At 41.4% G+C, this 25,820-nt stretch overlaps 1 protein-coding gene across 2 annotated transcripts; it reads left to right on the top strand.

The window, feature by feature from the left end:
* Positions 1-142: 142 nt before the first annotated feature.
* On the top strand, positions 143-25,644 carry taok2a (TAO kinase 2a). 2 transcript variants are annotated; one of them, XM_086154127.1, is made up of 20 exons: positions 143-1,057; positions 5,957-6,097; positions 7,438-7,509; positions 7,696-7,797; positions 8,143-8,188; positions 8,271-8,367; positions 8,715-8,828; positions 9,340-9,431; positions 9,526-9,619; positions 10,846-10,927; positions 11,213-11,383; positions 11,489-11,698; positions 12,130-12,258; positions 12,544-12,780; positions 13,338-13,466; positions 16,491-16,694; positions 17,350-17,589; positions 17,676-17,888; positions 19,403-19,585; positions 20,003-25,644. In XM_086154127.1, exons 2-20 carry the CDS (start codon positions 5,966-5,968, stop codon positions 20,891-20,893), a joined length of 3,438 nt encoding a protein of 1,145 aa, XP_086010253.1. In that variant the 5' UTR covers positions 143-1,057; positions 5,957-5,965; the 3' UTR covers positions 20,894-25,644. The 2 variants fall into 2 exon arrangements, with proteins under 2 accessions (XP_086010253.1, XP_086010252.1); XM_086154126.1 differs by having other exon boundaries at positions 17,676-17,897.
* The last annotated feature ends 176 nt before the right edge of the window (positions 25,645-25,820 follow it).

Below are 25,820 nucleotides of genomic sequence, written 5' to 3'. Positions count from 1 at the left end.
TCACTGGTCTAGTGCTTTTGTTCCAATTATAAAAACTACTCCTTGCAGGGGACATGTGAGACACAATTTAGTAAGAATTATAGTGACATTACATAAAACTTACCTCTAGATGTAGCTATTTTGTTGTTGATGGACAAAAAAAAAACATCTCTAATTTTTTAACACTGCTGTAGCGCCTTAAACTTAGATTGACCGGCTTCAGCGTTACCGAGTGTTTGAATATTGGCAAAGTACCACCGGTAAGCATCACAACATGTCGTTGGAAAGTGATGTAAATATAACGAATGCCAATGTGCAACACAGCACTTTGGATTCTGTCAAAATACTCTTGGTGTATTCATTTAATATTGACTAGAGTATGAGCCCAGCATGGTAGAGAAGACCGTCTGCACTTGCTAGTATAAATACAAATGTGTACGACTGCCAGTATTTAATTCTGTCTCGTGTTTAGACATGAGTTTCAGTCAAAAACAGACAAAAGAGCACGACTGTGTTAGCAAACCGTTATCTAGGTCGGTTTACTTATAATGGGAAGCGGAAAGCTCACAGGAAATGGAACAAATGAGTTTCCGGTCACCACTTGAGTCCCGCCCCATCACTGTGCCATCTTGAACAAAAACGGTGGAAGAAACAGGGTCAGACTAAGGATGGGGCACAGGTTTTGAGTGAGTTTTTTAATAATCCAAATAAAAGCATTTCGGTGGGACACGACAGCATGCTCATAATTTGGGCAGCGCGGAGGACAAACAGCCACACCCTGGAGAACCTATAGTGTTAGCTCGCAAGCTATCAAGGCTAAGCTAATCAATTAGCCAACGCTAGTAAGCGAGTGAGGGGGTCAACCGGTCAGTTTACAGTTTTATCTGTCCCGGCTAATACAGCTGGTGTAATTTTAAGCAACGTCAAATGTCCGTTTTGACTGCTGGGAAACCAGATGACCTGCATTGGAAATGGACCGAACGTCAAATTGATGATCCGCTGCTATGAGGATTGAAGCCCGCTAGCTCGATTGCTAACGGTTGTTTTTCGTTCCAGAGAGGAACCACAATAAACCGCGGTAAGTAACGCTTGATTTAGCTCCGAAGCCTTCTAGCTAACCACCCCTGTACTTTTCAAACTTGGGTCCGGGGACACCAAGCGGGCGCTGCTTTCAGAGGCCTTCAGCTTTATACTGTTCTGTGAGGGACCGTTTCATCCGTGTGTATTCATTAATCTGACATATATCTGTTCGCTTTCGTTTTTTTGTAGAGGTTTTGTTTACAAGAATGACGTATTATTATCAAGAATCTTCAGCTGCGTACACGTAAACATTGCAATGGATTTTAGCCTACATCACTAGCGAAACAGTAGGAGTTTCTATTTATGTGAGAATTATCCAGACAGAAACGGAAGAGTGGTAAGAATTCCACTTATTCCTTGACCTAGAATTACACAACGTTCTTAAACGTTCGCATTATTATGTAAATATACTAAGTACACGTCTTTAACTTCAACAATTTTGATGCCACAGTTAATCCTCTACTATATTGTCTGCTCACCTCCCCCACATTGATAATAAAAGATTCTCAGGTTATGCAAGTATTTTTCTATTTACCTGCAAACCACTTGGCTCAAAATTTTAAGACAAGCGGTCTTACCTCTGAAATCATCTCTATTTTTATTAAGTGCAAGTTTACGCATTACACTTTTGCCTGCTCCATCAAACCTGGTCTGGCTTCAAAGTACATATCTGCACAAAACCACTGCTTGAAATCAGATTTTTCTCAGTAGGGGACCTTGTGTCATAATTTGTAAGTACTATATGACTTAAAAAACACTGGGGTTTGGGGAAGATTGCAATGTAATTATTGTATCAACTTCAAACCAAAGCCACATCCTGAAAACACCCTTTTTTTCTTAAAATAGTGTGGTTTCATCTTGATGTCCAATTCCTGATAAGCTTTTCTGTTGATGGGCACCTCATCACATGAACGCAGTCTGTTCATCCATGGTCTCTGCAGTCAGACAACAATGTATGAAATTCTCACCAAGGTACCACTTAAGATAAGTTAGGGCTGAGTTCACCTGTGGTTATCAGGCATCAGTGACACATCAGGGGTCTGGGCACCCATTGCCTTTTAAAAGAGTACAGTGGTGCTCTATTTCCTCCTTTCACTTCCTTGTGTGAGCTTTATTTTTCCAAGATGTGAGAGAAGTTGGCCAACTTCTGTAACCAGACAACTATCCATATGACGGGAGGCATTTTCATGTATCACAAATCCTGAACTATTTAATTTTTTTTTATCAGTTCAGTTTCTCAGTAAATGAAAAAAAGTCCTCACAGATCCCAATTTTTCCATTTGACAAAAATTGTTAAAATGGATGTAGTTCCAATCACTTCTTTAATTCTCACATTAGATTAATAGCTTCTTTTTTCTCCACAACATACTGTTAAGTTTATTTGAGGATTTATTTAGAAATCGTCTCTGAATTAATGTTTCGTTTATTTAAGAGTTAGCCACTGAGTTCGCTAGTTGAACACCTGCACAAGTTAAGTGTTCCTATGTAGTTAAATTTAGGTTGTGATGACAGTGTCATAATGTCTCATACCAAATAGGTGATTCAGAATACTGAAAACAGCCATCTTTGACATTGTCTTCTTTTTCAGATTTCAGCTCATGGTTTTGTTTTGTTTATTACTGTCATGACTGTCCCTTTGAACATGACAGCTACATTTCTTGTCGTCTCATGTAAAGTCAAATCACATATTAGGGTTGTCATTGTTTAGATGAGAGAGAAATGATAGGATAAAAAGCCATGTCACAGTGAACACTGCAGGCCATCATTGTGCTCCAATTGTCTAATTAGGAGGCACTTTTTTTTTTTAAAAACAAACCTACATCTGACTTTTTCTTTTTTCACATCATTTTCTTGGTGACTGTATAGAGTCTATGCATGTGTTTGCGTCCTCCCCTCCGAACAAAGGCCACCAAAGCCCTGAACGCCACATAATATATAAATGGAAATTGGTTGACCGCTTTTTGGAGGAATGTAAGGGGTGGGATCTCTACGTTCAGACAGCAGTGAAGCGACAGCATCAAACTGCCACAGACTCTAGAGGATCACAGAGGCCCGGTGAGGTTGCCGACTCTCCTTAGGGGTCCAGATGACACTTCTGGAACAGTGGTTACGTTTATGCTATTATTTTCCAAGGTAGACTGCTGCCTACAGACCAGTCCCATTTTAGAACGCATGCATGTGAATCCATCGTAAATTTATCAGCCACTTTGTCCTCTCTACCATTCGTGGTCTGTTCAATACGTTGATTCTGGTACAGTACAATAGGATTACAATGAATTCCATTTTTGTGCTGTTGGGAGGCTTATTAAATTGCATGTTGTTATCGTTAATCTTCTGCTCCTTTTCTGTTGGAAGAAACTAGATGAGGGTCAACCTATTAATGACCCAGTACATTGTTTTGATGTCATTATTTAGGATTTTTGTACAGAGGAAGGGGAACATGTAACTTTTTAGGTGTTTGATGAAGAAATGAAAAAAGAGCAAATGTTGATGGAAGTAACAGAGTTGTGGAGTTGGAAATTAGGATATTAAATAGATAGAAACTTTTCGTGGGCGGCAGGGTCCGCCTCACAGCAAAGAAGGTCGCTGGATCAACTCCCATCACGGGACTTTCTGTGTGGAGTTTGCATGTTCTCCCCTTGTCTGTGTGGGTTTGCTCCAAGTTCTCCTACTTCCTCCTACAGTCTCCATTGAACTCCATTGGGTTCAGACTCATTAATTGCCCAGACGTGTAAATGAGAGAACAAAAGGTTGAATGTGTCTGTATGTGGCTGTTTGATCAATCGACAACCGGTCCTGCAATTTTTTGAATAGTTGCTGCAAGTGATACACAATTGGGAATTACAACATAATTCAAAAATTGTTTTACTTCCTATCTTTTTGTTTTTCTGAAATTTTCTTTAAACACAGATTTATTTATTTTTTTGGCTGAAGGACCATGTCCCTTATGTCTTGTGCTAATGTGTATCTCTATTTTCCTATTATCTCAGGCAGTAAGATGTGTGTTTTATCATCACTTTGTGTTTACACTTAGAAAACCAAACACAGCAGAATCATAACTAACTGCCATAACTGTCATCAGTTAAACAGTGTTGTTTGACAAAGTGAACTGCCATGTCAACCTTAGTGGGAGAACATGCACTAGTTGATTTGAATTTGTTCCTCAGCTGAACTGTCCTCCCCCTTATTGCCAAACAGAGAAAATGTTGAAATTATTTCATAAACCAGGGTTTTTTGCACAAAAACAGAATATTTGGTTGCTACTAAAATATTTTAGGTTGTTGATTCTGCTTTCACAAGCTAAATATCTGATGTTTGAACTCATCAACTCAATGCAATCCTTAATTGTTTTTTACTAGTAATTTTATATAACAGGTTAAGTTGCAATTAAAAAAAAGTAGAATGCAATTAAAAGCATCTTGCAGAGAACGTCATATGTTTAAGAACGGTACTTTTATGATACTATATCATAAAGTTACATTTCATGAGTTTGCAGTTTAACAATTTTTAATATTTTCAAAACAATAAGTGTTAGTTTAATTAGATATATTCTGCTGTGACAGGACTTGATCACATCGCAAAGAAATTGTTTGCTCTTTGCAATGATCATTAATCATTAATGTGACGTAAACCCCTTGTGGCTATATCCCCAAGGTTGACCGTTAATGTACCGGGTGCCATGTGCTCTTGTTTTGGAAGCTGCAAGGCCATTTCTCTGCACTGATGTCACAAGTTCCAGCCGAAAACAAAAAACCATTGATGTTTAAATGCACTTTGTGAAAACCAGCTGCCATTTTGTCTCTCCCTCATCACTCTTCCAATGTATCGATGCTGCTCTCTCTCTCTCTCTCACACACACACACACACACTGCTTGTAACTGGCTTTTAGCTTTAGATCTCCATTTCAGTGCTCACCGTTAACATCTTTATGTCACTGCGCGACCGTTGGTTACTGTCTCCGATAGATTGTCTGCGGGAGAAGGAGAAGCAGCCAGATGCCACATTGCTGGAATATTACAGGATTTCTGAGGTGGCCCAGAGATTTGGAATGTCTGGGAAGCTGATTTTGCTCCCATGAGGGAATCCTACAAATAGGTCACTCTGCATGATGACAGAAATGCCTTTTCCACTATGTTTAACACATTAAGACATTTTCTGCCTAATTAAAAATGCAGACCACATCAATACACAGTGCTGGATATGAATACACAGTGCATTAGTAATAAAATGGACTATTCTGTCTACTTAAATACACAAAATGCCAAATTAATCCTCTTTAAGGTTTTTTCCACAAAAATTCTACATGGTAGCAGTGGTGGTCTGACAACTCCCATCATTATCAAGCTTCATTTGTTTTCGGGGCTGTAACACCGTTAGGACTGACCAGAAAGAAAATTTTGTCCAGGTGAAATTTTAGTACTTATGTAGTCCCCCCATGGAGATACAAGGCCCGCTGTATTTGTAACTACATTCTAAAAAAAAAACTGCGCGTTGGTTTTCTGAAATATGCTCATCCCAAGCTTATTAAAGTGAAATCAACAAGACCTCGAGTGTTCTGCTGACCAGTGGTTACGTGCCACCGCTCGCAGAGCTCATCTGGTGAAGGTGCAGAGCTCTGGAAAGTGAACATGTATGGGGCTCAAAGCTGCGGATATGATAGAAGTGATGCCCTCAAATGTTGGCGTGGTCAAAGACCTGGATCACATCAAATGAGCAATGGGAATTGGTCGTCATTGACTTAATCTTTTATTTATTTATTTTGCCGTAACATTGGTTTCCTTTGAAATCCCAGAAGTGTTTGACGTGACGTGCAAGTGAGTAGTGATGACTGACTTTCAACTGCTAAAAGAATCCCCGCATTCTTGCATGTAGTAACTTCTGGTCGTTTTTCGGCCAGGCCCTGGCCATGCCCTCCAGTGCTCGGGCGGGCAATCTGAAGGACCCGGATGTGGCAGATCTCTTCTGCAAAGATGATCCGGAGAAGCTGTTCGCTGACCTCCGGGAAATTGGCCACGGCAGTTTTGGAGCCGTTTACTTTGTGAGTACTCAAAACGTCTGGTTCACGTGAAACCAGTCACCATACATTTATGTAATGGGATTACACTGGATGGACTTTATTCATGCCTGAGGGACAATTTGTTTTGTGACCCCAGCAAATGTAGTATCCGACACTTATCTGAAAAAGAAAGAAAGAAAGAAAGAAATCAATGTGGTACAATGAAGAAAGCAGATCAAAATAGATAAATAATATATAAATTCTGTATATAACAGTTAAAAGGATATAATATACCTTTTTCGCAATGCTCCCGTTAGAAAACAGATACACAGTTCAAGCGTCCTGCTTGCTTATTGTCGAGGAAATGCACATTGCTAAGATCTGCCAGTCTTATTATTCTCCTCTGACGATTCAGTCTGAGCAGTAATTAGTGTCCCTGCGTCCTTATTATGAAATCACTGTGAAATGAGTCTGTACCTACCCTTTCTTCTCCGTAAAAATGTTCCTCTGGTCCTCTGTGTGAGACAACACCTCCACATTGAATGTTTTCGAGAGGGGTGTCAAACTCATTTTAGCTCAGGGGCCGCACGGCGGAAAAGCTATTCTCAAGTGGGTCGGATGGGTAAAATCATGGCGTAATAACAGTTTCTTTCAATGAAAAATTGCAGCTCATTTTGATGCTTTGCAAAATAATCCTGCAAATCGGATTAAACCTGGCCTGATCCGACCCCCGGGCCGTATGTTTGACACCCCTGTTTTAGAGCATCCTTAAAATACCCTGATGATGGGGTCGCATTAATTGAATATTTTGCGCTATCGAGGTCATGGTCTCCAGTGGTCACGTACTGGTGTTTTCCTTCATTGATGCCCCAACAGATCTGCTGAAGTCAGAATTTTAAATGAAGTGACATTAGAGCTTAGCACTTTCTTTGTTCTCTCTGTTCATAAAGTTCCCATGCACCTATGAATCCACACATTTAGTCTCTGTATTAAATGTTCTTGTGATTGAGGTGGTTGAATATAATATTTCTCGTTGTTAAAAAGAGCAAATTTAATGTAGGCTCATGACAACTCAACACAACCTTCTGTTGTGTCCTTTGAATAACCTCTGCCATTCTAATACAGCTTTGTGGATTACTGAAGAGTGGTCTATCAGTATATTTCAATATAATCTCAATACTACCTTGTTTTTCTTACCTGAATGTACTGACTATCTACCCAAATATTTTCAAATTTTAATCCACTTGTATCAGATTTAAAAACTGTTCCAATGTGATGAAGTTTAATCATTCTACTGCGATATATAAAAATGTTTCTCAGGACAAATCTGTTTTTTTTTTGAGTTATGCGGTCAGACTGAATTTCCCCTTCTTTCTCCCAAGGCAAGAGATGTACGCAACAATGAGGTGGTTGCCATCAAGAAGATGTCATACAGCGGGAAACAGACAAACGAGGTGAACAACTGGTCTTGCCATATTTAATCTCCCTAGTCAGTTTTTAGTCAGTTATTTTATTATTTCCTGCCATTTTACTTAGAGAAAGATAAGGAGTTGAGCAAAGGTCTCTCTAAAATAACAAATATGCTGAAAGTACCAGTTGATTATTAACTCTGTTTAACCGTTTTTATTGTTTATTTGCAGAAATGGCAGGATATTATTAAGGAAGTGAAGTTCCTACAGAAGCTTCGCCACCCCAATACCATCGAGTATCGGGGCTGTTACCTGAAAGAACACACAGCATGGGTATGTTTGACAAAACCAGGGAATGCGGTCAAGCTTGGGAACCATTTTAGCTTGAACTCCCCCAGTCCCAATAAAACTTGAAAAGTGGCGGTGGTGCTGCTGACCGTTTAAGGCTGTTCTTTTGTGGTTGTTTGTACCATTTTGTGTCATTATTAAATCGTGCAATCCTTTGATTGCTTAGGCTAATGGTAGCCTGTTTATCTAGTGAATTAATCAGCCGAATTTGAATCATGCCGACTTGATACGTTATATATTTCGAACATTACGTGTGTTTTTAGAACAGAAGGTTGTGTTGGTTGTCGGTCTGGTTCAGCTGGTGATTCTGTTGACTTGTTTCACGCTCAGCTGGTGATGGAGTACTGCCTCGGCTCAGCCTCCGACCTCCTCGAAGGTACAATCGCCTCTCTGTCCTTCAGTCAGCGTTACATTAATTTACAATTCCTTTTGTGACATTTTTCATTCTTCCCCGTCAGTTCACAAAAAGCCACTCCAGGAAGTTGAAATAGCTGCTATTACTCACGGTGCACTGCAGGGATTGGCATATCTTCACTCTCACAATATGATTCACAGGTAAAGATGCTTAAAGTGTTTCGCATGTCGATGACATGACTAGATCTGCCCAAGCTCCCTTCCAATGCATTGATGCTGGTTTTCAGGGAACTGTTTAAAGTCACCCACTATGGTGTGGGGTGTAAGGCCTTTATCTGAATATGTAAACATTAGTTCGCATTTGCTTTGAAAACACATTATTCAACTCCTTAGGAATGACAGATTTATAATCCTGTGATGTTATTTTACAATGTATCTCCAATAGTGAAGAGGCATCTTGATAAAAGTGATATATGCAGTTCTAAATATGCCATAGGTTTTCTCATTTCCTTGTTATTATTATTTCTAATTCCTGATTGTCCCCGCAGGGATGTGAAGGCAGGCAACATCCTGCTGACGGAGCCTGGGCAGGTGAAATTGGGGGACTTTGGTTCTGCCTCCATTGTGGCCCCAGCCAACTCCTTCGTGGGCACGCCCTACTGGTAAGCGCTGCCTTTTCCATTGCCTCCTTATGCAGAAACTTATGATTTAGAGGAACAGGAACAAGTTTTTTGGCTGACGAGACAGGAATGTTTTGATAAAGGGTTGATATTATTTGTTTTGAGTGCATGAAACAAGAAGTTACCAACAATATTCAAATTCTGAGCCCTTGGCTCTGATTCCCTTGGGCCCATTATATATAGAATATTATGGTTGGCCTTTTAGTCAAAAGAAATCTGATCCAACATCTGTCCAGAGATGATACCTGATTTATCTAATAGTACTCCTGCTTTGGTTTTCAGCAAGTTTTAGTCATTAGTTAACTGGATTCATGATCAACACAACTTAAATATAGTAATTAGCGTGGAGGTTGAACTTCAGGCACTTTCATACCTGCCTGGACTTTGACAGTCTTCACAAAGTTGATGCAAAAAAAAAAAAAATGCCGAAGCATCAAAATCCTCATCAGTAGGCTGTCCCTGAGCCCTGATCTCCGCATCTGTATCTGTGCAGGATGGCTCCGGAGGTGATCCTGGCAATGGATGAGGGCCAGTATGATGGGAAGGTGGACGTCTGGTCGCTGGGAATCACCTGTATCGAGCTGGGTAAAACTAACCTCTGATTGGGCCTCTTCCAAAAAGATACAGATAAAACCAGTAAATACGAAGATTATATAACGCTGCGCTCTATTTTCCACAGCGGAGAGGAAGCCCCCACTCTTCAACATGAATGCTATGAGTGCCTTATACCACATTGCTCAAAATGAAAGCCCTATCCTGCAGTCCAATCACTGGTGAGAGATTGTCCCACAGCTTCTTTTATCAAGAGCCATATAGGAACCTCTTTATAAAGCTTGTTTTCACAACGCAGCACCTCCACTACCCCAGAAGGGCTATCTATGGCTACAGGAGTAGGATCTCTTCTGAAAGTCTGCCCGAAAGCTTTTAATCTAATAAGTCCCAAGGCTAGAGAAAGAATCTGAAGCGGCCTAGCCTGAATTTAGATTGAATGAGCGATATGAATACCCCAAGGTCAAGGGACTGACCTGTTAAATACAATTGTAACCACAAACAATGCTCACTTGGTTCAAGATGTTTTGCAGTCGGTATGTAGTTCTCCTCTACAACATCCTGATTTAAAAAAAGCTAGATCATTAATGAACACCTAGACATGCTCTTGCTCTGCTTACAAACATCATATTCCATGGTCATGACTTGTACTTTGACGGGTACTTTGATCAGATATGATCAGAATCGGTGAAACTTTATTCGTCCCCGACGGGCAATTAGAGCAGCATTTATTTTTCCAAAATGAAAAAACGAAAATAACGGCGATATGACGGAGCAAGCACAGCAAGATAACCACTTGAACTGAATGCTCGCTTGGCTACCGACTGGCGGCCGGCCTAAGCTCGCTTGCTTGTAAACTCAGATTCATAAAACAAAATATCGAGTGATTAGTGAAATTGTACGTTGATTCGCTCATGAGCCAGGCTGTCGCTGTAGTTAAATTCCAGCTATTTCCTTCTGATCTCTTAGCAGGATATTTATACGCTCAAATAAGACATTTTCCTGTCGTGGGTTTCTTAGATACATCACCAAGGTCCATCTAAACCATTTAAATGTCTCCATTAAAGCAGGCATTTATCTGGTGTAAGATGCAGTTGTGTTTTATATCACTATGTTACAGACGTAAAGTCTGAACATAAGCAAGGTGCTTCAGGCATTTCAGGAGCTGTGGAAAGAATAGCTCAACTATGTCCTCGGCCCATGAAAGGAAAGAAAATATATTTAAAGGCTCCGATGATCTCAAACGCAGCCCCTCTTATTCTTCATTATTGTTGTAATTCAAGGGCAAGTTGAACAAACAAAAGAGGTTAAAATGATTTCATTTCACGTTAGAAAAAAATTCTGTTTATGCTATAGAAACTAGAAGCACTCCCCCCATGTTTTTTTTTTTTAATATTTTATGTCTTTCCTTTTTTAACAAACAACTCAAATGCAAACTTGTCTTCTTCAGGTCCGATTCCTTCCGGAACTTTGTTGACTCATGCCTACAGAAGATTCCACAGGACCGGCCTACCTCTGACGTGCTGCTAAATGTAGGGAAACATCTTTTTCTCTACCTCTGTGTCTAATTAAGTTGTACTCATAAAAAAAAGCTGCAATTGCCCATCGGAAAACTCACTTACCGAGCGTTACATTACATTGTGAGAAAAGAATGGCACATTAAATTAACTTTTGCTACCAAGAATGTACAGCTAGGGGTGAGGACTGTTTAAACTTGAGCGGTATTTGCCAAAAACGCAGCCTCACTCATTGTTGCCCTCTGTCGTAGAAACTGATATAAACAAACACATCCCCATCCCCGCTGTTTCTTTCTTCAGCATCGGTTCTTGTGCCGTGAGCGTCCGCTGACGGTAATCATGGATCTGATCGCACGGACCAAGGATGCAGTACGAGAACTGGACAACCTACAGTATCGCAAGATGAAGAAAATCCTCTTCCAGGAGACCCAGCAGAACGGCCCCGTGTCAGAAGGCGGCGAGGACGAGGAGGTAAGAACATGCTCAACGTGACGTGACAGACTGCCAGCAAACACAAACGGCGGGTTTTTGGTGAAATCAATCCGAGTTAACCTTTGACCCGTTCATGTGCGTCAGGAGGTGGAGCAGTACCTGCTGCGAACCGGCACCGTCAACAGTATGGAGAGTTCCCAGTCTGTCCCCAGCATGTCCATCTCCGCCAGTTCCCAGAGCAGCTCGGTCAACAGCCTGGCCGACGCTTCTGACGACAGCAGCAGCGAGATGGCGATGATGCAAGAGGGCGAGCACACGGTCACCTCCAACAGCTCCATCATCCACAGACCGACGGTAAAGACTTGATACATCATCATTTGGTGACTTGCACCAGAGCGGATCTCAAAATAGAAGCCCCATCATCACTGACAGGCTTTACTCAGATTGTATCTGTTTCACAGCACAACCTCGAACATCCTAAGCAGATCCAGTCATCGGAAATAAGAAAATAAAAAGGAAACTTAATAGAGCCAGGAATGGTAGTAGTTGGAATGGGTTTGTTCATTAGTTTTCCTACAGGTGAATGGGAATAATGCTTTACAAAAAGGTGCTGGTAAAAGAAAGCAGAAGCATTTATTATATTTTTCCAAGAGATGATGGTCAGATAAAATGCTCCAGATTACCGACTCCTTTTTTTTCTGTCAGACTAGATAAAAACTGGCTATATATAGTTCCTCGGATTCCCGTCGAGTTATTCAGTGTATGGTTCCCCTCCTGCTCTTCAGGGTCAGGACAACATATATGATGACCCCTACCAGCCAGAAATGGATCAACCCCAGGCTCCCTCTGCTGGCCGCCGCCGCGCATACTATCGAAACCGCGATCACTTCGCAACCATCCGAACCGCCTCCCTGGTGAGTTCAGCGCACCGTCCTTGTTCTGCTGAGACAAAAGAAGAATGTCTGTTACGTTCAATTTTGTGTTACGACCTCCAAAACACACATTTTAACTTGGCTTTCCTTTTGTCGGGCAGAACTCTTTTAACTTGTTCATGGCCCAGCCAGTAACCAGTCATGTAAAGTTCTCGTACGGTTCCATTGTACCGAATGAAGTTTTGAATAAACCCTTTCCCGTGGGTTTATTTCATATACACCTTATCGTCTTAACAACGCCTTGTGTCCTCTGGCACGTCTGTCCAGGTGACGCGTCAGATCCAAGAACACGAGCAGGGCTCTGCGTTGCGGGAGCAGATGTCTGGATACAAGCGTATGAGGCGTCAACACCAGAAGCAACTGATGGGTCTGGAAAACAAACTGAAGGCCGAGATGGACGAGCACCAGTTGAAGCTGGACAAGGAGCTAGAGAATCAGAGGAACAGCTTCTCCACCGAGTCGGACAAGCTGGCCAAGAAGCACCAGGCCATCCTGGAGAAAGAGGTGGGCCGGGAGGCAGACAGACGTCAACAACTTGAGCCTCTGTGTCGTCAGTAAAAGGACAGTAAATCAAGAGGGTGCTTTTAGTGTCTACGACCAAGGCTATAAATAAAATGTGTGTGAGTTGTCTAGATTGTCATCAGTTGGTTGATCGCCAGGGAAAATAAACTACTTGGACAATAGTTGATTCAAAGCCCAGATATTTGAATTTTTGTACAATACATTTCAAGATTTAATGTAATTTGAAACAAAGGAGACAGGAATTGGCTGTTTTTTTTTTCTGAAACTACACAAACTGGCAACTGGCAAGATTCTGGTATTAAAATAAATCACACTGAGCTGAAAATCCAGTGTGCATTATTATAAGAGGCTAAAAGATAACGACAAAAGTGATATTCGGGCTCATTAAAACACACAAGAAAACCTCCAGCAGCAACCTGTTCATATTTCAAGCCCTCTTCTGCAAGGACGGATCGAGCAGTGACTTGAACTGAAATCTTTTCCCGAGAGCAACACTATTTCAAAAATCTGAATCCCCCCCCTGCCTTTTGCTCCTGCAGACAAAAGCAGCGCTAGCAGAAGAGAAGAAGTTCCAGCAGCACATTCTCGGCCAGCAGAAGAAAGAACTGACCAGCTTACTGGAGTCACAGAAACGGCAGTATCGCCAGCGCAAGGAGCAGCTGAAAGAGGTAAAAGCTGACTGGGTTGTTTCCATGTTCTATGTCAGGGGTCGGCAACCCGCGGCTCTCTCATCTTTACACTGCGGGTCCGAGTGTCTTGGGAAAATAAATTATAAATATTTAATTGAGGTGTATTTCATTCGTGTTAATTCCTTTTTTTTAACTTTTAGTTCAAAGTTGGAAGATTATTGTGATCTTGAAGTATTAAATAAAATTATATTTATTATTTTTCGCCGCTCAAAATAACGTCACACTCGCGGAAGCCGGTATACCCGCCAGCCGGTAAAGTCCCGATTCGCAGATGCTGTGCGCAGAAGTTCAGTAACAGAAGTCCCATTAACCAGGTAAAATAAATATTTATGAAGATATTTTGCAAATATTTATTTTTTTATTGTTTACTGACACAGTGATTTTTTTCCCGATTTATTTTTAAAATTCAGGTCAAGGCTCCGCTAAACGCTCTGAAATCCCAAAGCTCAAAATGAGTTCATTTCATAAATAAAATTGAATTTTCTCTGTAATACGTTGTGAATTTCAGAAGCAACACGCTACACACTTGTTTATACAAAGTGTAAATGTAATAAAAAGCAATATATACAGTGGTACCTTTATTTTAGACGTCAAAAAGTAATTGCGGCTGCCAGTGTTTTCTTTTCCGAGGAAACCGGGTCCGAATGGCTCTTTGGGTGTTACGGGTTGCCGACCTCTGTCTATGTCATGTGGGAGTCTGGGTCTTGAAATACAACTGCACAAAAATGTACTAAAAAGCCTGGAGAGTAAAAATGGGGGCAAGTTTTGCCGCTCCCTTCAAGGGTTGCCACAGCAAATTCATATTCCTCCATCTAAACCAGGGGTCACCATCATGGTGGCGTGAGCACCAGGTCGCCCAAAAAGACCAATTGAGTGTCCCACGGGCCTGTTCTACTAATACTGGTCACCATATCGTCACTTACTAGTGAGCTGCATCCTATTTCTGTTGCTATTCTGTTTTAAATGACACTTTTATTGGTGTAAATTTGAAAATGACAGTATTTAAAAAAAAAAACAAGTCTTACCTCACATCATGAAAAATGATCACGTATAGAAGAAGTGCCAAAGGGGAGATTGTAGAATGGTCTATAGGGCACACTATATGTTGCAGTTCTATACTGATGCAGATACTTGTGAGCTGGGGTTAAACCAAAGCAAAGCACTTCAACTCAAGGACTTGGGCAGGCCAACGAGCCACACATTTTATGCATTTTATGAACTCTTGTTCATATTGGGGACATTTTTGGTGACTCCTGGACTTCTGTGCATGCATCACACGACGGACGGCTCCATTCCGCCAAAACAACATACAGTGCTAGATAGAAAGATAGTGACCAATCATATTTTTTTTAAGATGCTGCAGATTCGGGGATGAGTTCAAAATGTGAAAATCTTGATAAATTTTATAAAGATGGTACAACATAGTGCATGATTTGTATAAAAAATTAACATGTTAGGGAAAATGGGACATGTAAATACTTGCAGAGATTTATAGAAATAAAGTGATATTTATCTGCTTCCTACCTTGTTAAATCATTGCTGAGAATTATTGTGAACTGATCTCTATGCTTTGGAAACGCAAAGTGTTTTTGATATACAGACTGGGAACACTAACTCCACAAGGTTTAAATGAGGATTTTGATATTAGACTTTGTCTTTAAGTATGTTCTTTTGTTATCTTTTTGGGTCGTCTTGCCATGTTCTGTTTGTCTAGTTCCTCCCCTGTATATAGTCTGTATAAGTATTGTATCCTCAAATCCTCTGCTCAAGAATGTTCTGTTGCATCTCTGTACATTTGTTAAGAATATCTGTTTCTTGGGTTTTTTTCTCAAAACAAGTTAAAGATAATGGTAACATGAAACTATATATCTAACAAGAGGCGCAGAAAGAAAGGATGGAATCACATGATCATTTCCTTTAAAAAAGGCACCACAAGAACTTGTTTAACATATTTTGATAAGCATCAGAAGAAGAGCGGATTTTTGCTCAAAACGTCATACTATAATAAAATTTCTTTACTCTATGTAAGATAAATTATCTTTAGTTTTGGAGCACTCTTGGTGTGCGGAATTTTTCAAAACTTTTAGTCAATCCTTTTGATCCAGCACCCACCCCTCACTGGGCAGCGGGTGTGTGTGTTTTTCCTCTTTCTCAAGCTCTGAGAATTATTTTGAGACATCAATAATATGGTCAGTGTCTTCACTGACTTAATAAAATCATATAATTAAGGTAAATTGAGCACATAAGTTATTTCAGAAGTGCGTATCTGATAGCCCTTTGCATTAATCAGTAACCAAAAAGTAGCTTTTTCAAAAAGATCGGTGACCCCTGATTAAAATATATCCTCTGCATCCTCTTATCCTGCACCTACTAATGTCACGTCCTCTCTCACCGCATCCTTAAATCTGTTCAGCCTTCCTTCAGGCCTCAAGCCTGGCACTTCCAACCTCAGCATCCTTCTGCTAATATATACTGCTCAAAAAAATAAAGGGAACACTTGAACAACACAATGTAACTCCAAGTCAATCACACTTGTGTGAAATCATAGTGTCCACTCAGGAAGCAACACAGATTCATTTTGACTTGTTTTAAGGACATTACATTAAGGTTGTATTAGCCTGGAGTGTGTTTTTACACTTTAATTTTGAGTATGATTCCTAATCCAGACCTCCATGGGTTAATACATTTAATTTCCATTGATCATTTTTGTGTGATTTTGTTGTCAGCACATACAACTGTGTAAAGAGCAAAGTATTTCATAAGAATATTTCATTCATTTAGATCTAGGATGTGTTTTTTAAGTGTTCCCTTTATGTTTTTGAGCAGTGTATATTCACTATCCTTCCTCTGTACATGATCGGAACCATCTCAGTTTGGCCACATCTAAGATATCCGTCCTCGATCCTATCCAACACCTAAGTACATATTAAATAGTGCGCAGAAATCTCTTGGGACACCAAAAGCTATTTCATTCAGTCTGAACTTTCTTTCACTCTTAAACAGGAGCTGAATGAGAACCAGTCCACTCCGAAGCGGGAAAAGCAGGAGTGGCTGATCCGCCAGAAGGAGTGTCTGCAGCAGATGCAAGCAGAGGAGGAGGCCAGTCTGCTGCGGAGGCAGCGGCAGTACTACGAGCTGCAGTGTCGCCAGTACAAGAGGAAGATGCTGCTTGTTCGCCACAACCTCGAGCAGGACCTGTTGCGGGAGGTACATCTCAGCACGCGCCGCTACAAACACTCAAATGTCTTTGAAATTCGAGAAATTTAAGAATAATCCCCGACAAACTGCCTTCTAATCATTTTAACTGCTATATGGGTTTTTTTTTCAAAGGATAGGCTGAGCCTTTTTAGCAAAGGTTTGACAATTTTGCCGTTTTCAATGAAAATTCAATTCAAATTCTTTGACAAAAATATAAGATAAAATTCAATTGCTGTTGGAAGTGTTTTGTGAAGTTTTAGGTTTCAACTGTTTTTTTTTTTTTTTGTATTCAAGTCTCAAGCCCCCCCCCCCCTTGACTCCTGAATATTTTTAATTGCATTTTAATTTGTAAATGTACACGATGTGCACTTCCTGTGCATCGTGTATTTGCAAGTGTATTTGCAGTCCCTATGTCCTCTATTGTAAGTCGCTTTGGATAAAAGCGTCTGCCAAATGCAATGTAATGTAATACATCAGAAGCAGACAAAGTTTACTGTTCAGTCACAATCTGTATTTTTCAAAAAGAAAATCACGATCATTTCAAGATTTGTCAACACGCATTTCAATATAAAACGGCATGCTACAGTTTGCTCATATTTATTTTTGACGTCCGGAGAGCAAAATCACTCATTAAATTCAATTGGCTCGTCAATCTCCCCCGCAGGACCTGAACAAGAAGCAGACCCAGAAGGATCTGGAGTGCGCGATGCTGCTGCGGCACCACGAGTCCACCCAAGAGCTGGAGTTCAGGCAGCTGAGCTCAGTGCAGCGGACCCGGGCCGAGCTCATCCGAACCCAGCACCAGACCGAACTCACCAACCAGATGGAGTACAACAAACGGCGGGAACAAGAGCTTCGACAGAAACACACAATGGAGGTCCGGCAGCAGCCCAAAAGCCTTAAGGTCGGTCATCGGAGGAGAATCCATCCGGAATGAGTTACTCTATCGAAATCAAATGGTCCTCACTCCCGTCTCCCTCCGCCTTTCAGTCCAAAGAGCTGCAGATCAAGCGTCAGTTCCAGGAAACCTGTAAGATCCAGACCCGTCAGTATAAGGCACTGCGAAATCACCTGCTAGAGAGCACCCCCAAGTCCGACCACAAGGCCGTACTGAAACGCATTAAAGAGGAGCAGACACGTAAGCTGGCCATCCTGGCTGAGCAGTATGACCACTCCATTAACGACATGCTGTCCACACAGGCTGTGAGTAAGGCAAGGACCCTTCGCGCACCTTCCACACACACACACACACACGATCACACACGGCATGCTCCCCGAACCCACCATCACAGAGCAAACACAACATCACTGCAATATTAGTCCCTTTCACACAGCATCGCTCGACTATAATGTGCCGCTGATCATATAGACGGGCTATCGGGCTACATTGCTCCCACCTGTCTGGCACAGGTGCTGGGAGGCGCAGCAATTCAGAGCGGTATATATTTGTGAGGGACCGTGGAGCAGCTTGTTCAAAAACACATTTATTGCTGTGTTCACACTTCAATGCTCTCCATATAATGGTTTTATCCAAATAAAGCATCACAGCTGCGGGGTCATTCCGCAGTCTCACATTCTCTCCGTTCAAGGGGATACAGACACATTCACGCTTTACATTCTACATTCTAATGTTTCAGAGTCACATTGTAAATGCTTTAAAAACAAAATCTCCCAGCACAGTGATCAAGCAGGCTGTTTTAGATTTATGTATTGTGTTCAAATCTTCGCTAAAGAGAGCTTTTGATCCATATGAATATAATACTGCTATCAAACAATATTTTGTTTGTTTGTTTTTTTGTCTCAATGAGGAGGTGATGGAATTGTTCCACAAATGTCGTATGTTTATTAATTGAATTGTGAACATTTACACTGCATGGACATCATTTCCTGACCAATCACATTTGAAGTGAATAACATGAATTATCTGTTTACTGTGACACCTGTTAGTGGGGAGAAATATATAAAAACAATATGGAAATATTTGAGCCTAAAATTAATGGCTTTGGAAGCAGGAAAATGAACACGCAAAAGTGAGATGAGTGTGACCAGTTGTGACAGTACACAACTGTGTCAGGATATTTCCAAAGCTACGGCCGTCGTGGGGCATTTCCCTCCTTCCTGCGCTGTTTCAATCGGAAAACCCAGAGCAACCAGAGCTCATGTCCGGTTCTAATTTTTTTTCCCACATCATTTGAAGGCCTGAGTGCCGTTGAGGAAAAGACATGAAGCAGAGATGAAGATTTAGATGAGGATGGACAGGATCAGGAATGAGTCCGTCAGAAGGAAGGCGCATATAAGATGTTTTGGAGATAAAGTCAGAGAGGCCAGACTGAGATGGTTCGGTCTTATATAGAAGCGGGACAGTGAATATATTGGTGAAAGGATGCTGAGGTTGGAACTGCCAGGCAGGAGGCTTGGAGAAAGACAGCGACAGCAGAGGAGATTTATGGAGTGAAAAAGGACATGAAGTTAGTTGGCGTGAGAAAAGGAGATGCAGAGAACAGGGTCGGATGGAGGACGATCATTCAGTATCAACGCTATACTTGAGTAAGACTACTCTTGATTCTCAGAATTAGAAACTTGAGACTATCAGATCTTAGGAGGGATTTGAACCTGTTTCTTATTGCATGGTTGTTTGGAACAGCTTGGTCTCCACTCATCCAGGGGCTCATTCTTGTATGTGTGTGTGTGTGTGTGTGTGTGTGTGTGTGTCACAGCTGCGGCTGGACGAGACCCAAGAAGCGGAGTACCAAGTGCTGCGAATGCAGCTGCAGCAGGAGCTGGAGCTGCTCAACGCCTACCAGAGCAAGATCAAGATCCACACAGACACCCAGCACGAGCGGGAGGTGAAGGACCTGGAGCAGAGGGTGTCCATCCGCCGGGCACTGCTGGAGCAACGGGTATCCAATCTTTGCACGCTTCCGCTCAAAGTTATCCGAAATGTCTTGATTTTCAAATGTGAAATGTGATTCCTGCACGCAATCAATCCAACCACATCTAAACAATATTAGGAATCAGTTCATGTGGATAAAAACACTAGAGTATATCTTTCTTCTGTTTCAGAGATAAGGAGGAAGCTTCAACTTGGCTTTTCCCTCCTGATGTTCTAATAGCTATCTTTAGAATGTTTACTGTTTGACTGTAATACCAAAGCAATGCTCAAAAATAGATTTTCAAATCGATTTTTCTGATGTTTTTACTTGGCAGAAACAAACAGGGTTTTTTTTTTTTTTTTTTTTAAACTATGTTTTATTCTTGTATTCTTATATGTTACTCTAAAGCTCTCTCTTGGTTCCGAATATTCCTCGTCTCCTCAGATCGAGGAGGAGATGCTGTCCTTGCAAAACGAGCGCTCGGAGCGGATTCGGACGCTGCTGGAGAGGCAGGCCCACGAGATCGAGGCCTTCGATTCGGAGAGCATGCGTCTCGGTTTCAGTAACATGGCGCTGACCGGCATCCCGGCCGAAGCTTTCAACCAGGGCTACCCGACTCCCAGCCCATCCTCGGGCTCGAGCGGTTGGCCATCGCGGCCTGTCCCGCGCTCCGGGAGCCACTGGAGCCACAGCGTTCAGAACTCTGTGGCCACGCCGTCCTGGCGCAGCCAGAACCACCACGGCGGCGGCGGCGGCGGCTTCAGCCGGGCAGAGTCGGTCGCCTCGTCCCACGGCTTCAGCAGGGACGGCGAGCTGAACAAGAGCGGACGCGCCCACTCCTCCTCGTCTTCCTCCTCCCAACATCAGCAGCACTACCTCCCCCAGCATTACCAGCACCACCAGAGCACGCCGCAACTCTACCGCGAAGAGCGGGACAGCCGCGACGCCCGAGAGCGGGACCGCGCCCGCGAATGGGTGGGCGGAGGGGGCCACTACTCCCACCACCCCCAGAGCCACCACCATCACCACCTGTCCTCCCACATCTCCTCCCAGTCCCTTGCCCTGCTGCCTCCCCCGCCACCTCCTCCCCCCATCTCCTTGTCCTCCTCCTCGCCCCCCTCCTCCGCCTCTTCGTCCTCGTCCTCCCAGGGGGGCTACAGTGTCGGGGGCCTAAGCGTGCGAGGCCCCAGCCTGATGGCGCTCAGGAACAGCCCCCAGCCCCTGCGCCGAACGGCGTCCGGCGGTCCGGGAGGCGGCGGCAGCGACGGAGGGCTGAGTCGCAGCACGTCCGTCACCTCGCACATCTCCAACGGCTCGCATCTCTCGTACTCGTGAGGTGGCTGGCCGTCCCCCGTCTGTGAGGGAGATTTTTTTTTTTTTTCCCGATATTTTAGCAGGAATGGAAGAAGGAAATCTTCTTTCAGGGTAGAAAATGTAAAGTCTCCTTTCTTAATTGATTCTGATGCACAAGCACAAGAAGAGAAAGAGGGTTTGTTTTTGTTTTTTTGTTTTTTGTTTTTTTTAACTGAAGACGCTCACTTTTAAACTGAAGTCACTTGAGACGGAAACTTAACAACAAAACAAATCGGTAATATTTGACATTCTGGCATAAAGTGAACAATCTGTTTCAGGATCGAGTCAAAGAAGGCGAGATCAGCCCAACTGCTCCCGTATAAATGTTGTTGGTTATTGGTGGAGTTAAGTTTGTATCTTTATTGTACAATCAGGCAGTATCGGTCTGCAGTCAGAAGCAAGTTTGGGATAGTTACTTGGAGATGAAAAATAATTCAGTTACAATTACAATTCAACACTATAGAATTTATATCAACATGAATCTTTGTGACAGCTTAGACTGACATGGGTACATAAAGCGCAGGTCCCGACCACAAGACTCCATCCAGACAAACCATTTTTGACATGAAAATTTTGAATTCACATCGATACATATATTTGTAAAGAGCGGTGGGGCTGGGGAAGCCCATGACACTTTTTCACAATTCACAGGCCAAGCAGGTGTTTGAAATGGACCAGCCAACACTAAAAACTTATTCAATTTTCAGAATTTTTTTTTTTTTTTAGTGGTTTTTATTTAAGTATTGTTTTCCCTGAAGGCACCTTCATTAAAAACACTGTTTGCTGGAGGTCTTACTGCATCGAAGGGCCAAAGCCCGCCCTCTCCATCATGACTCATTTTACTTGCAATAAACTGTTGCTCTCATTTCTTTTTAAATGCAAACCATTTCTGTGTGATTGCACATTAAATATAAGAAATAAGGTCTCGAGCAGTTGTAACATCTGGGTTGGAGTTGGGCCAGAGGTGCTTTAAAAACCACTGTACCTATGTAAATAGTAGTCAGCCCGCCTTCTGATTCCCGAGTGTTTGATACTAAATGTCAGGTCAGGGGGATGCTCAGGAGTCGACCATGTGGGGAACATTTCTCCACTTTCTTTAGTTTGTTAGCGAAAAAATTCTGTATAGATAAACAAAAAACACTGCCATCTGCGTTCACCCCAGATGAGTCCACTGCCCTTTAACGCTTTGGGAGCACGCTGACATCAAGGGAGTTGCATGCTTAGCTTTGCATCGCACAGACAGGAAGCAAGCAGAGCGCGTTAGCCCATGTTTTCACCGTACAACACCGGGGAAAAGGTTTTCAGTCGTCGTCGTCGAAACAGAAATCAAATGCGCTCGACATTTGTCGGCCAAAATGCGGACTTGTTGACTCGTTCAACTTTTCACAAAATTTTATCCAAATAAATGCTCGATTTAAGATGTGTTTTATTCGTCTTGAAACACAAAAGGGATCTGACCTTTTGAACAACTTGGTACAATGAAATATGTGTTTTATTTTTTGTGTAATTAATGGTGTTCATGATGTTTTATCATCATTTACTTCCTAGTATGTTCGTTTTTTTTTTTTCCAACCGTGAAAGGGACCACTAAAACCACCTGATCTGGTCTGAGCTGAACAAGTATTCAAACGGCAGGTTACCAACATGTCGTGGACAAACTGCAAGCCATTTCTGCACAATTTTCTTACTTTTGAAAGTAATTGGCATCAAAAATCTCGAGTCTTGAAATGTCAGCGTGCTAAAAGATCCATGTGTATGTGTGTGTGAGTTGCAGCTCCCTCTCACTCGCACACACACAAACACCTCCAACTATTCCCCTCCGACATAGAATCTGCATCTGTAGATACACATGTGGTTGCAGATAAGTAGTGCATGCAGCTGACATGCACAACACCTATTTATATAAATGCAGAAAAATGTATGATACCTGTGAAAATGTTGCAGGTATGTTGAAGATTGTTCACTGTCCAAACCTTTGCATTGTAATTATCGACTGTACATAGAGGCACTAACTTTGACTGTCAGAGAGTAATAATAATGATTTTTCGTCATGTGAGTTTGTAACGAACCCCTAGATGCTATCATTATTACTGCTTCTGCAGTTGTAATATTTATGTTGTATGCTAATTTTTTTTTTTTTTTTACATAATTGCCAATTTTGACCACTAGGTGGGGAAATATGCGCAATATTACTGTGATAGAGCTATAAGAAATATTAATGATTTCAAGGAGGTCTAAAAGACTACCTTTCCCAGCATTCCTCTGGAGGTCTCAGGGTAGGAGTCTACTTGGCAGGGCTGCATTTGACTTCTCACTTCCTCTTTGTTTAGTCATTTTTGTTGCCAGTATTAAAAACGTCCAGCCGTATATATCTGAGGATCTCTCTACGTTTTGTGCCATTTAAATTTTTTTTTTTTTTCTGTGCTCCCACTCTCGTTCAAAAAAAAGGAAAAATAAAACAACAAAAAAGGAATAACAAAAAGACACTGTAACCTGCAGAAACTCCTCTTTTTCTAGAATAAACACCTCATCGTTATATTTTGCAAAGTTTGAATGGATAGAAATCTAAAGTCATCTGGTCACTGTCTCTGGTGAGGGAGAGCAGACCTCTGTGTGATATGATGCTGTCTTTAGTTGTCATGTCTACCTCATTTGCACTGATAGTCAAAGAATGTTTGGGTGGAAAAACAGACATTTATTGTATGCAGAGTTTGGCTTTTTTGTAAAAAAAAAAAAAAAAAAGTTTCCATATTTGTGCAAATGTTCAAAGAGCTGAATGAGACTTTGCCATTAAGGAACAGTGTTTGTCCGGAAGGAGGCTTCTGTTTTGTCTTCACTCTGAGGCTCACTGGACTTGAACTCTGAGACATTGGACTTGGGATATCTAACTGGAGGGACTTGCAGGATTCTTGCTGGCTGAATTGTTTCTCTTCATCCTCTACTCCTCAAGATTCGTGAGATTTTATGTTGCCAAGTTGTTGTTTTTTTTTGTTTTTTTTTTTGAATATTTTTGTGAGCATGTCAGTGGTAAACATGACCACATGTTTCTTTTGCCAACAAAAAGATTTAAAGGTCCATTGTGTGGCATCTAGTGTCAAAGTTGAGAATTACAACCTGTCGTCTCATCTCTGGTGGCCTGCATACATTGATGTGCCACATATTGTTGGCTTGATTGCAAATAGCCCTTTTTTCAGAATTGAAAAAAAAACAAAAAAAAAACACTATTGATCCCAGCAGAGAAATTACGGTTTTTACACGGCTGGTTAATACAGGAAGTACCGGTATTTGTCGAGTTATTTCAAGTCTGCGCCACCTCTTAAGAGAGGGTTTTGCAAATATTAGTTGGAAAAATAATTGCAGGTAAATCCCAGAAGACATTGACAATTACACACCATCAGAAATGATGTGTTCCTAATGGAATGGTTCAACCAAAATTGAAAATTCAGACATTATCAGTTCACACTGTGGCCGATAGATATAGTTTGTTTTTTTTTTCATTCTACTAACTGAGAAATAGACCTTTTTTTTTTTTTGGTTTGTTTTTTTTTTCTTTTTTTTTTCAATCTTAATAAAAAAACCTGAAAACATTTCTTCAAATCCCTCGTTAATAACTCCTCTGGATTAAACTCCATGTTTGTTCAGTTACAAGTTGTATGATTTTTTTTTCCTCTTAATTAAAAAAATCCTGAACCTATTTAATCCCTAATTTCCTTTTGTAAAGAGCCAGTCGCTCTTCTAGGGTAAAAGGGCCATCGACACCCTAAAAATAAAGGAAAGGTCTGTTTGAGGATTCAGATTTCTTCATTTAAGCTATTGAACAGTTATCCTCACAAACAACTTTCAGGTAAAACCAGTAATGAATATTGCATGTGCATTTCTGCACATGACCTAAATTCTATACTGATCCTTAAGACCCGGAGGCTCCATGAGCCCTTAGAGAGGCTGAAACCAAGAGAAGCTGTCGCTGTTTTACATGATGACCTAATAAGTGCTGTCATAAGTGTTATTTCTGCTTCAGGAATCAGAAAGTCCACAGAAAACTGCGATATGTGAAGAAAACCGTACGGTTCCAACTGATTTCCCACATTTTCCACAGACACCTTTCTATCGTCATAATCACCAGAGTAAAAGATAACGTGTTTAGGGTTAAGTTTCAGCATGAACAAAATGCCAAAAAGGCCCAAAGGATATGACCAAAAGTAAATTAGCATTAAACTAATAAATCCTCAGGAGTCAAAAGAGGAGTAAATTTGATACATGTTGAATTTTGACTACTGTGTTTTGTTTTTTACCCACCTCCCTCCATTTTTGTCTGTTTTTGCACATTTTTATATTGGTTTCTAAATTGAGTATCTGTGACCAGCAGATATACAGTTGCCTTCCATATTTATTCTGCGTTCAGTTACCCCACGCTTCCCTCTGGATCCAGATGTTTCCTTATGCAGTTATAATGCATCTGCAACTGAGAGAATTGAAATGTCGCTGCCACGGGTTGCTTCAAACAGGAGAACCCTGGAAGTCCTGGAAGTGTCCAGCAGGTTTGACCCGCATAGGCAGCTGTGATGATTAAGATGATGTTGATGGTCCGGATGAGAATGGGTGTTTGTGTGAGAAATCTGGTTGGAATAAAAAAAAAAAATGGTTGGAAAATGTTCAGGTTAAATACAAAACAGAAGAATTGTTGTAAAAAAATGTAACTAAATAATTTTGAAGAAATAAATGAACAAAAACAAGCTGTGTTATATTGTGTGCTGGAAATAATAAATGCGTCATTTCAAATTTTAGAAATGATACACGTAATTAGAATAAAACATTTATAACTACAGTACTGTAGTGCACACTGTATGCTCAACCCAATTACCAATCTTTCATGTCATTAGAAAAGGAACTCCAAGTTTTTTTCAGATTT

This window comes from Fistularia commersonii, chromosome 10 (genome assembly GCF_037954325.1).
Source record: "Fistularia commersonii isolate RoL2024-O1a breed Wild chromosome 10, RoL_Fcom_v1.0, whole genome shotgun sequence".
Classification (NCBI taxonomy): domain Eukaryota; kingdom Metazoa; phylum Chordata; class Actinopteri; order Syngnathiformes; family Fistulariidae; genus Fistularia; species Fistularia commersonii.
Note: the sequence above shows the minus strand (reverse complement) of the source record. Positions and strands in the feature narration are given on the sequence as shown.

Bases quoted from the DNA above. Each gene is read 5' to 3' on its own strand.
- taok2a (XM_086154126.1), top strand. From the start codon at position 5,966: ATGCCCTCCAGTGCTCGGGCGGGCAATCTGAAGGACCCGGATGTGGCA. The intron at 7,510-7,695 runs GTGAACAACTGG...GTTTATTTGCAG, and splicing joins GCGGGAAACAGACAAACGAG to AAATGGCAGGATATTATTAA. The intron at 11,384-11,488 runs GTAAGAACATGC...CATGTGCGTCAG, and splicing joins AAGGCGGCGAGGACGAGGAG to GAGGTGGAGCAGTACCTGCT.